The sequence below is a fragment of the Staurois parvus genome, unplaced genomic scaffold, assembly GCF_062004578.1.
Source record: "Staurois parvus isolate SC_StPar_1 unplaced genomic scaffold, SC_StPar_1.0 ptg000572l, whole genome shotgun sequence".
NCBI classification, from domain to species: Eukaryota; Metazoa; Chordata; class Amphibia; order Anura; family Ranidae; genus Staurois; species Staurois parvus.
In genome coordinates this window covers 7343133-7356016 of record NW_028318368.1, presented here as the reverse complement: position 1 = coordinate 7356016, position 12884 = coordinate 7343133, and the positions used below count along the sequence as shown (strand labels likewise).

At 41.2% G+C, this 12884-nt stretch overlaps 1 protein-coding gene across 1 annotated transcript in view; it reads left to right on the top strand.

The window, feature by feature from the left end:
• Positions 1–1283: 1283 nt before the first annotated feature.
• Positions 1284–12884, top strand: part of AP1AR (adaptor related protein complex 1 associated regulatory protein) — a 41807-nt gene continuing 30206 nt past the window's right edge. Inside the window, exons 1-3 of the mRNA XM_089691774.1 lie at positions 1284–1338; positions 7436–7602; positions 10652–10678. Coding sequence (XP_089547900.1) covers positions 1284–1338; positions 7436–7602; positions 10652–10678 — 249 coding nt within the window. The remainder of the gene's footprint in view (positions 1339–7435; positions 7603–10651; positions 10679–12884) is intronic.

The window sequence follows — 12884 nt, the reverse complement described above, 5'->3', positions numbered from 1 at the left end:
CAGTTGTCCTGTCCCCTTAGCAGAAAAACACCCCCAAAGCAGAATGTTTCCACCACGTTTGACAGTTGGGATGGTGTTTTTGGGGTCATAGGCAGCATTCCTCCTCCTCCAAACACGACGAGTTGAGTTGATGCCAAAGAGCTCGATTTTGGTCTCATCTGACCACAACACTTTCAACCAGTCCTCCTCTGCATCATTCAGATGTTCAGTGGCAAACTTCAGATGGGCCTGGACGTGCTTTCTTGAGCAGAGGGACCTTGCTGGCACTGCAGGATATCAATCCTTGTCGGCGTAGTGTGTTACCAATTGTTTTCTTGGTGACTGTGGTCCCAGCTGCCTGGAGATCATTGGTAAGATCCTCACGTGTAGTTCTGGGATGATTCTTCACTGTTCTCATGTTCATTGACACTCCACGAGGTGAGATCTTACATGGTGCACCAGACCTAGGGAGACTGACAGTTGTTTTGTGTTTCTTCCATTTGCGAATGATTGCACCAACTGTTGTCACCTTCTTACCAAGCTGCTTGGCAATAGTTTGGTAGCCCAGTTCAGCCTTATGTAGGTCTACAATCTTGTCCCTGACATCCTTGGACAGCTCCTTGATATTTGCCATAGTGGAGAGTTTGGAATCTGATTGTTTGATTGCTCCTGTGGACAGGTGTCTTTTATACAGGTAACAAAATAAGATTAGCAGCACTCCCTTTAAGAGACCGCTTTTAATCTCAGCTTGTTACCTGTATGAAAGACACCTGGTAGCCAGAAATCCTGCTGAATGATGGGGGATCATATACTTATTTCCCTCATGAACATGCAAATCAGTGCATAATTTGTTAGACATGCATTTCTTTTGAATGTTTTGTTGCTGTTCTGTCTCTGTGTTACAATACACCTACCATTCGATTTTTACAGTGATCATTTCTTTGTGAGTGGGCAAACATTCAAAATCAGCAGGGGATCAAATACTTATTTCCTTCACTGTGTGTATATATGTAGAAAATCAAACCTCAGACTAGTAGGAGTAGACAGTTGAGTGAAACCAGAGCCTGCAACAGTGTAGCAGTAAAGCATTGCTAAGCCCAAGAAACAAAACGTTGAACTCCTGGCACAAAAACTTAATTATATTTGTCAGTTGCCACAAAGGATTTAAATCTACTTTGTGTACACCAGATGCCATTGAAATCCCAGGTATAACCTTTAAATTAGTGGGCTGCACATAGCTTGGGGGAAAAGAATGGGGGTGACTTAGCAGCTCTTCCCACTGCGTGCTGCCTATATAAAACTACATGAAGGCTTACAGCACAGATCTGGAAGAGATATACAACAGTCACCATGAATCAAGTAAGAATATAAAGCCTCTGGTATTTAGGCCTGCTTCACACTAGTGTGATTTAAGTGTGGCTTGTATAGAGAAGGGAATGTTAGACCCCTGTTGCTCACAGTGCTACTGTCAACACTGTCAAAGCTACCGGCTTATTAGCTCAGAAGTACTGACAGATTGGGAATTGCACCTGTATACCAAACCCTGTGCTTCCATTACCATCTGTACCTTTCTGCTGCAATCTCCTTTGGCACCCCTCCCCATATCAGATTGCTTTTCTCCCAGCCATCTCACCCTTTCCTTCCTTATTCAAAAGGTAAAAATTCCATTCATATGTATGTGAGTAGGTGAAATGAGGAGGATGAGGACTCGCCAGTGTACTCCCCTCACAGCTCACAACTAAGGATTGGTTCACATCTGTGCGGGTGGCAGCGCTGCGAGACCCTCACATATACCTGCAGCTGCACCACACACACAGAGGAATGGCACGCTGCCTGCACGGGAAATTGCAACTGTACTGGGAAACTCGGTTCCTGTGTGGGCTGTGATTTCCGAAGAAGTGCAGGGACTTCTTCCCTGCATGTCCTGGGGCACGGGAGTCCATTCAAATGTATGGGCTCTCGTGCCTGCTCAGATCGCGGACCGCACAAATGTGATCCAGGCCTAAGAATAGATAAAATTACAAATTTATTCATAATTGTTAAATGTCATTATTAAAATATAACTCTATTCTCGAATTCTAAAAATACATTAGTGGGTTGGAAGGTAAACAAGGCTATTTATATGTATGTGAGCAGGTGACATGAGGACAATGTTGACTCACTGGTGTACTCGGCTCACAACTAGGAATAGATTTGTTTACAAATACAAATTTATTCATTATTGTAAAAAAACAATATTCAAAAATGTAATTCTATGCCCTTTCCAATTTTGTGTTTTTATTTATTTTATTATTTAATGCATTTTATACATCTAAAAAAAGACCAAAAAACAACTTTAGGGCCTCATGCACAGAGGACATTCGCTCCTCCTCTTGGCAGCAGCGCTTTAGCAGAAAAAATGCCTGACACTTGTCAGTATGCCTGACGCTTGTCAGTGTGTCTAATGCGTTTCCAAGCATCAAGCACTTGGGAGCTAATTCATTTAATTTGCCAGAATATTAATTTTTATTTAATTGTTGCAGCACAGTTCCACCACATGGACAAGGCAAAAGGCATTGTCCATGTGGTGCGAGCCATTCTACTGCCTTGCACTCTACTGCTGGCAGTTGAACTTTGAGATGTCTGTGTGACAACTCAACAAATTTCATTAAAAACAAAAAAAAAAGGAAACCTTGCGATGCTCTGAGCAAAGCCTATCTTCATTGTGCTGTTCTCAGCCCCACCATACACCAGCCGCAGCATTGCAGCGGCCCTAAGGCCACATTTGCACTTGTGCATGTAAATGAGTTGTTTACACTGTCATTTATTGTCATTTATTTTCAATTTTACATATACCTGCACAAAACAAACACACCTGAATCTCAGCTCTTGGACATGTGCTTTTGGACCATGGATATGCGTTGGGAGCCCACTGAAAATGAATGGTCACACTCAATGCAGTGCACATTAACATAATAGAAACACATTCAGAAGTATAGCTTGGCCATTAATCTGGCATGTTATCCTACATCACAAAATTTCTGTCAGTACATTTTATTCACATAGTACCAACAGAAGTCACCCCAATTGTCAGCTGTGCAGTCACCCCAATTGTCAGCTGCAGTTATCCAAGTTGTCAGCTGTCCATTTTGATTTGAATAGTAAAACTGTCATTGGTTACATATTTTACTGAGCTAGTAAAATATCTATGTGCAGCTCAGACCAAAACACATAAATGATTCATGAAAAGCTTTTATTAATTAATGTGGCTCTTTCTGAACGTTCCCTAACCCCGTGCTGGTTCATTAGCTAATTTTTCAGAAAGCGTTGTGTTTGCTCGGGTCAAGGTTTAATGTGGACCACATTAATGACCTATCTGTCTGCTTCTCCATTCAGGAATTCACGGCATTTTTGTTACTTTTATTTAAAATATCTTTGCTTTTACATTTCCCTTCTCAATAATTCAAGCCTCTTTCATGAATTTTGCATTGCAACTTTTGTGTCATGAGTAGGTTGGAAAAGACTACAAATGGGTTTTATCCCCTCTTGTTTTTCAGGACAATGTCATAACGTTTATATTGCAATTATTTTAATAAACATTGAGGGCCAGTTCACACTACATGCATGTTCAGTGTGCTTTTTTCTGCATCCGAAATGCACAGAAAGTAGGTTATATGGTTGTCAATGTTACAGTTCACATCAGTGCTTGCAGTTCCTGTGTGTTCCAGAGGCAGAAAAAAGTAGAACAGGCTGCATTTTTCCTGCACAGAACTGTACTGGAACGCAGTAAGACTCATCAAAAACACACTGGAACGCACATATCCCTATTTAAATTGAGGAAAAAGAGGGGGGAAAAACGCACCGAAATGTGCCAAAAATGCATATGCAGAAACGCATCCGGAATGCGTTTCTATAGTGTGAACCAGCCCTGAGTCTTGGTTCACATTACTGTGACCTGAAAGTCACGTGACTTACAGTGCGACTTTGCCAGGCAACTTGAGTACTACTTTAAAGCGACTTTGAATCAATTTTGAAGCAACTTTCAGGGGATGCCTGGGTAATCTCCCTGTAATGTCAGGTCCAAATCACATCACTATAGATGAGGATCCAACTTGGAGGTGATGTCCATTAAAGTCTATGGGCACAAGTCGGATGGAAGTTGCCTTGAAGTAGTACAGGAACCTTTTCTAAAGTCAAAACAACTTCAGTAGTGCTAATTAAGACAGCTCTCATTGACTAACATAGGATTTCACATGTCATGCGATTGGGATCACACAAGTCAGATCCCAAGTTGCGACAGTGTGAACAGAGCCTAACAGATTCCTACCAGCTCCTTTTCCTGAGAAAATATAGTTGTTAGTTTCTTGAAAATTCCTAGTCACCTGTAGGAAATGAGTTCAATCCAGTAGTGAGTTTAAAAGTTGGGAGTACTATTCAGTCAGGGTCTACACCTCAGGTAGAGTATTACACTTTGGGAAATATAGAGAAAAAAGGGAAGTGCGCTAGATAGTGCAGGTAAGATATTTATGGAATTGGAGCAGCGCACCAGCCAGGACTGACAGGGCATCATTTACACCAGTAACATCAAAACTTAGTGGCCATCCAGAAAACAAACAGACTGTGCGGAAGCACAGCACATAGTCCAATGCAGTGGTAGAGTAAACATGATCACTCATATGCTAGAAGATATATTGCAAACTGTAAAATAACGAAGTACAAAGTGCAACATGCAATAATAACACCACCACACTAAAAAGTGATAGTAGTAATATTATATTAACCCCTTTACGCGGGCCGCACACAAATGTGCGGCCTCCTGGCATCTGGGCCTAGACGGTGAGCGACCGCACATTTGCGTTCAGTATACAAAATGCATATGTGCTGAGAGCACGCGCTCCCAGCACACATGTCCGGTACTCACGAAAAGGTCCCGGTCTCTTCTTTCGATTGGGACCTTTTCCGATCATGTGACCGCTGTGACGATGAGTCACGGCGGTCACATGATCCCTAAACCCTGCCCCCCCGCTTCTAAAACTCTTAAAGGGCCGGGAGACGTCGGCGTGAAGGGGTTAAGGAATCTACCAACTATATCCATTTATTTAATCTATTACTAAAAGTATTAAACATAGAGGGAACAGACAATATAAAAATATATATTAAATTTAAAAAACAGACTATGCATAACCTTCAATGCATTAAAAAGTAATAACTTGTACAATAAAAAATCAAGAAGGTCAGATATAAGGACAAGGTATTGAGCATAAAGATCCAGAAGGTCTCTCTCATTGGGGCAAACTGTTTGGTTTTTGAATATTGCATTTGTACTTCTCAAACCTAATTCTGAAAGTTCTGGTGGTGCCCCGCCCGAAAGCAACCCCCCCATGTTGAGGGCATGTGGCCTGGTATGGTTCAGGAGGGGAAGGGGGGCGCCCCCACTTTCCCCCACGCCAAAAAAAAAAATGGTGCGGGGTACCCCCCAAAATCCTTACCAGACCTGAAGGGTTTGGTATGGATGGAGGGGGGACCCTACATCGCTTTTTAAATTAGTTTTTAATTGCCGGCAATCCTTTCTTTTACATTCAGCTGTCAGCAGGGAACCCCGCTGACAGCTAAAACATTAATGCATGGTTTTCACTACTAAAATACCGGATGACTTGATAAAAATAGCTCATGCGGTATTTTAGTAGCATTTTTTAGTGAATTCAAACTTTTTTTTTTTTTTTTAATGCTATGCGGTATCCTACCGCATACTCGGATGCGGTAAGATACCGTTTAGTAAATTGTTCCCAGTATCATCTATTGCATCATTTGTTGCTAGGTAAACTTGCCAAAAACATGCAAATCTGCCCAATTTGAGCTACAAAGGTAGGTCCAAAACGTTTTTGAGCTTCAGGTGTTCTGGTTTAGGCGACTTGGAGTGGAGATGTGAACCATCTCCATAGAGAAATATTGATTTTTTTTTTTTTCCCCTCCTGAGCATTTTGGAGCTTCAAGCTTCGGGCTACAAATCTCTCAGGTGCGAATGCAGTCTAAGGCTGGCCATACATTATACAATTATCTGCAGATTTTTGGTTTAGATTTACCAAAAACCATATAATAGGAGGACAAACCTAAACAACACTTTCAGTTGTATCCAATTAGGCAGGCCCTTGCACAACATAGTTGAAGGTAAATCTAAAGGAAATTGGGCAGAAAATCTGCAGATAATTGTATAATGTATGGCCAGCCTAAGTCTGACTCAGTGGGGAAATGCTGCCGAGACACACCTGCTTTCACACATAGAGCATTAACGTGATTCTTAAGGATGTTGTTTTATGTAAATAAATAAATTATACATGCCTGCTCTGTGCAATAGTAGTGCACAGAGAGGTCCCATACCTCCTTTTCTGGAGTCCCCTGCTGGCAATCTACCCTCCTTCATACTGTTGCTGTGGAAGGCACTTCTGCAGGTGCACTCAACCCGGGTCGTGTGTATCCGTAGACACAAATAGTGTCCCCCACTCCCTCCTCATAGGATTTGACTGACCGCAGCAGGATCCAGGGACTGGTGGGGACCAATAGTGGGCCGTTTCCTACCTTAATGCATAAATTGCATTAGGTAATAATGCTTAAGCTTTAGAACAACTTTAATCCTCTATGCAGCATCTTGTTTTCCCACGAGTATTTGTGCTGCAGGTGAAAATTATTTGCAGGCCCTCCACAGAAATAAGACATTGCAAGAGGAGTATTATTAGACCCCTGTTATAACAAATGTTTGCAGTGCCTACACAGTATTCATTCACATTTATAATAATTTAATACTGTAGGACCTACAGTATTAAATTATTATAAATGTGAATGAATAAATACCCAGTGCAATGAAAACATACACAATACAAATAGTGATCAAAGTAATAAAGTGAGGCCATTAAAGGACCTCCACCACCATATCCAGTTGAGAGCCATTCTTTCATTGTATGGCCACACAACACCCCTTAGTGAATTGCACACTCACCAGAAATAAAAACCTACAAAGTGCACAGCAACACGCTTGCTCCCTCTTTTCCATACACATAAGTCTCTAACAATTTGTCCTCTCTCCTGAGATGTATGACATCATTTGCCTAGGCCTGCAAACCAGTAAGTAACTGAAGAAATGTAAGGAAAAAAGTATAAACCAAGTAAATTATGATATACATTCCTATCTATTTTTTAAAGGAGATTTTATTTCCTATCTGTTTACTAATGCTAGCAGCATAAGGATTAAAAATATCAATGTTGATTGAGGGAGCGAAGTTCTACTCTTAAATTAAAAGAAAAAAAAACTCTTAGACTTTAGAACCAGTTTAAGTCCTGTTGCGGGCTGACATCACTGTATTTTTATGAACTGAGTGTTGTCAGCCCTGGCCAGTATCTTTTGCTAAACTATTCAACCACTCTCATTCTCAGATCTCTACTAAGAAAGGCTAATCATTCTGTAGTCCAAAATAAGAACTAGGAGGGCTCTTTGAGATAACACGGGAAGCATACAGGGGACACAGGACATCTTTATTGTTTGAGTTTAAAAACAGTTTACGGTTTACTTTCAAATGTGTATTATGTGTTTTTTCTTGCAGATCTAAATACTTCAGAAACTGTTCAAGAGGAGAGCATTTTACTATTGAGGTTAGTGTCTGCCCAAAAAGACTGCTGTATATACTCGCACATATATATATAATATGCATAGCTGGAAGCCTTCTGGAAATGGCCTACCAATACTGGTATTTAGCTCCGGTTGCAGGGTCATCACCAGGTTGCTTACATTTCTGGAATTTCTGTTGTGGAGATATAAAATCACAGCGTGTGACATATCCCTGAGTCATGTACTCTGCACCCTGGAAGTACCTGCTGTCTTTGGAGGATTAGGAGGAGGGAGAGGACTATGAGGAGGAGCTATGCTTGCTACAAGAGGAGGAGGAGGAACTGTGCCTGCCACAAGTAGCAAGAAGAGCAGAATTAAAGTTGCCATCTGAGAGATAAGTGTTTGCATGTGCAGTTTGTATGTGTATGCAATGTTTATGTATGTGTATTGTACTGTATGTCTGTGTATGCAGAGTATATGTATTCTTTATGTATGAATACAGAACTACTACAGAGGCACTCATGGGTCTTGCAGAGGAGGTAGATCAAAAACAGCAGTACTTTTATTGTCCATGTTTCGATGAAGCTTAGTTCTCTTGAGAAAGATGGCTTGAGCTTCATCGAAATGTTGACCCTAAAAAACACTTTTGTGGGTGAGCACCTGGGCATTCATGTCAAACATATTGTGCCTTGGCTACCCTTGGATATGTTTTATGTACCGTACGTGTATGCAGTGCATATGTATACTGCATATTTGTTACATTCACCTGACCCCTGCACTCTGTGCATTACTCACTCCTGACCTTCCACACTCTCTGCATAGCACACTTAATCCCTGCACTGTGTATGTTACCCACCCCAGACCCCAGCACTATGTACATTACAGACTTCTGCACTTTGTATGCAGGCTCGTGTTTTAAGCCCCTCCCACTGTTAACTGCATTTTGCCAATCCCGCTATTCGCACTATTAGCCTCACCCACACCTAGCCCCCCATTCACAAGTATTCCGATTTTCAAAAATTCACTGATGCGGTAATGTGTGTGTCAGATCATCATGGCAAATAATCAGAGCTGTAATCTCACTCTCTGTAAAAAGTAGTTGTAGTAGTGGTAACTAACCTGGTCACTTTCATCGCTGTACCATTCCTTTTCTTTTCTCATTTGCTATTCCAATTTGGAACACATAGTTCTTTATTAAATAATATCACTATAGGCAGTAAGCAGCCAGGTGAAGAACCGACCTCTGGATCCAGGGTTAATAACCACCCCCACTAGACATTGTCCATGGCCAGTTCTACAACTAGAGCTGAGAAAAGGTTTTTACTAGGCTCAGTGAGTTAGCACTGCTACACACAGGGAGCAGATGTACTGGCCAGTGCTGATGTAAAAGAGTGGCTTGAACACTATTGGGCTACATTTGCATGGGCGACTAGCCTCAGTGTGAATGACTGCAGCTGATTCAGCCACCTGTGAGTTGCTAGCTCTTGCCGGTGATCCCTGTACACTTCAATGACAGGTCAGTGGTGACCATCCGTGTTGATTGCTCTGGACGCACTGTGAGCTTCCAGCAGTTAAGTGGACAATCAGAAACCAGGGAAAGCAAAATGTAATCAAAAAAGCAGATTAAACTTCAGGTTTAAGGTTGAAAATATGAACTGTAGTTTTTGAAGAGTCTTTACAATATTTTAAGAAATATGTAGTCTAGAGCATTATTTCTCAGGAGAAACCTTTGAAATAATTGTCTTAATTTAGGGTGCCCCTGGTAAAAATGACTATACCTGCAGCTCACAGTAGATAATGGTCATTAGAAAGTTGAAGAAAGTTTTAAAGAGAATCTGGCGTGTCTAGAGAAGCCATTCTCAACTAGGGTTCCTCCAGATGTTGCTAGGGGATCCATGAGCTCTGGTTGACCTCCCATCTGGTGGTGGCTGCATAGTTCTGGGGCTAGTACTATTTGGAAGAGCCAGAGACAAGCTATCGGTGATCTTTTTAGCTGTATGAGGGGTGGTATTGTGACAACTACTGTAAAGGGGCATTGTTCTCACTGGCAACCACTGTCAGGTGACTTTTTTCCACTGTCCCTCTGATTAATTGTGTTTAGCAGGGTTCCCCTAGCCACAGTTATTATATAAATCATCCCTCTGAGGTAAAATGTTTGAAAATGGCTGCCCTATTGTATTTAACATCCAGGGCAGTTCATTTTTTGTTTTTCAAATCTTCCTGGCCAAATTATTTTCAGAATTCATCTTGAAATTAACAATAATAGAAAAGAAACAGACAGTGAAAATTGTTGGTGTCCCCTTGTATGGATGGTCAGTATAGAAATGACCCATTAGATAGATGGTCAGTGAAAAATTGCATTGGCAGTCAGTGTAGTTGGAAGAGCAGTCCACCACTGCCCAAGGTACCATTCGCAACCTCATGAGGAATGCTAGGGTTCCATGAAACCCTGGTTGGGAAAGGCCGCGTTGGGAAAGGTTTGCTTTTTTGATGTTCTATGCTGTCACCATTGTTTGTTTTTCCCTCCGTATAAATTTTTTCCTGTTAAAAAATGCATTGAGCCAAGAATAAGGCTAGAAATAATACTGTCCGTTTCATCTTCCATATAAGTACTGTTTGAGGTTAACAGGATATCCTGAAACAGACAACCTTTATCATGCATGCTATGAGTCATAAGTGTTGTTGATATTGTATCTTTTTTTATATATTTGGAGGTCTTAGGATGTTCATTAAAGCTCCGTTGACGCTAGTGCGATGTGCCATGCGACTTTATACACAGTCGCATGACAAATGACAAATCGCAGCCCATTGATTTCAATGGCACCCGTTTCAATCTTTGCAAATTAAAAGTTGAAGCAACTTTTAAAAGATTCCTACATTACTTTGATGTGACTTTTGTTGCGACTTGAGTGTCAGAGAGTGTAAAGCTGCATGAAAGTCATATTAATTGCATAGGAAATTGTGCGATTTTGGAGTCGCACTAGTGTGTACCGAGCCATAGAGTGGATTATTTTGAACATATTTAAAATACAAGATATGCATGTTTTTCAATTAACGTTAATAATTTATATTTTTATTTTCTTCTTTAAACAGTTTGAAAATCTTGTAGAAAGTGATGAGGTGAGTAGATTCTAAAATCTCTAAGGATACAGGCTAATGACAAGACTGTATAGTTTTGGAATCTCCGTCTTTGTGTAATTGCAGCTTTAATGCATTGTGTATTGCTACTCAAAAATTCTTGTCAATTAGCGCATTAGAGGAATATACAAATATAGTATATGTACATATATTTATATATATTCTTAGTAGAATTCTGGATCGTAAAGTGGATGTGTGGTTAATACTTGTACTTCACAGGGATGAATAAGCCAAATCAAATCATTGTTTTAAGTGGAAAAGGTACATTTGTTTTCGTGAATGTAAAGCAGATCATGTGATATCTGGCTACCAGGGATATAATCAGTGACCACATTTTAACACACAGGAATAAGATTTACATTAACCACTTGCCTACTGGGAACATATACCCCCTTCCTGCCCAGGCCAATTTTCAGCTTTCAGCGCTGTCGCACTTTGACAATTGCACTATAAATAAAAAAGGGCAAAACATTTGAAGAAAAAAAAGTTTTTGTTTCTATTATAACATTTTGCAAACAGGTAATTTTTCTCTTTCACTGATGTTCATTGATGAGGCTGCACTGATGGGCAACACTGGGGGGCATTGATGAGGAGGCACTGATGGGCATTAATGAAGAGGCACTGATGATGCTGCACTGATGGTCACTGATAGGCAGCACTTATAGGTGGCACTGCCGGGCGACACTGATGGGTGGCACTGCAGGGAACTGATGATCAGTGCCAATCTCCTCTGTGACAGTGTGAGGAAAGTGCTGCCGATAACTGTCAACTGTATTTACTCCGTGATCTGCTGTGTCATTGGAGACAGCTGATCACGTGGTAAAAGGCCGCTGTGATTAGCCATTTACCTCATCACGTGATCAGCTGTGTCCGCAGGGCACAGCAATTACAGAGATTGCTGGGTGTGCACCCTGGGGGCACGCGGGAGGGCGTGTTCTGGGAGGATGTCATATGACACCCTTCCAGAACTGGGTAACTGTGCTGCATTCGGTTATAGAGCAGTTACCAAGTGGTTAAGCTGATATTTTACATGTAAAATGACTAGCCCCACCCCCCGTCCATCTCCCTTAAAGTGCTAATATGCTCTTCATTTCATATACATTGTGTACAGGTGAAAGTGGTCAGGCGACTCGTCTGCCACTGATCACTTCCACAGCCTGGTGTTGTTCCCGCCATGTATCCGGGCTCCGCATACCCCATCTATGGGCTCGGGGAGAGCCTTGGCGGGTGGAGAAGAGAGCGGATGAGCATCTGCTCCCTTCCCCTTCTTTGTGTAACCTGGAATGCGACATCTGTGATGTCACTTCCGGGTCACGGCTGTCACTTTTCCTGGCTAGAATAGCCTGGGAACAAAGTACTGCAATGTGGTTTGCATTGCAATACATCTAATGGAGCCCAGATGAAACATTCAGGTTCTTTTAGACCCTGCACGTCTCAATAAAGAGAAGCTGCCACCGAAAAAAATCATCACATAGGGGACTTTGTGTCCCTTATGTGATGAAAAAAAAAATTTTTTTTGCAAAAAAAAACAAAAACGTTATTCCCAAGCACATAACATAAAGTTACACGCAAGCCCACCGCCATCCCCAAATATACGCATGTACGAATGTAAATGCACACGTCGGGGCGCCTGTGTGTGAAAATGTCGGTTGTGACACACGTTACATATCGCCGTGCACACTGGAGTGAGAGCAAAAGTCTAGCACCAGACCTCCTCCATAACACTAAACTGATGATCTATAGGGGCTTTTGAAGTGTTTTCTATAGAAAATATAGGGTACTGAAGTTTGACACAATTTCATAGGTGCACACAAATTTAAGGTTTGGCATGTTTGGTATCTGTTTACTTGGTACAACCTCGTCTTTTATATTTTTTCTGAAATTTGCAGTAATATCGTGTGACCAGTATTTTATTCTGTAGGGTGTCTGCTTTCCGAAAATATATAATGTTTTCGGGGTTTTGTGTAATCTTCAGGCCTAAAATGATTTTTTTAAACGTGTTTAAAAAAAATGCAAAAACGGCATTGGCAGGTGTAATTACAATAATCAGCTTTTATGTATTCATATAAAACCTTTATCCCAAAAGGAAAAAAACTGTTGCTGTAACTGCTTATAAAATGTTTGCTGGAGTTTGTTATTGGATGTACATCTGCTAATCCATCTAACACACCCCTTCCCCCAGACTGAC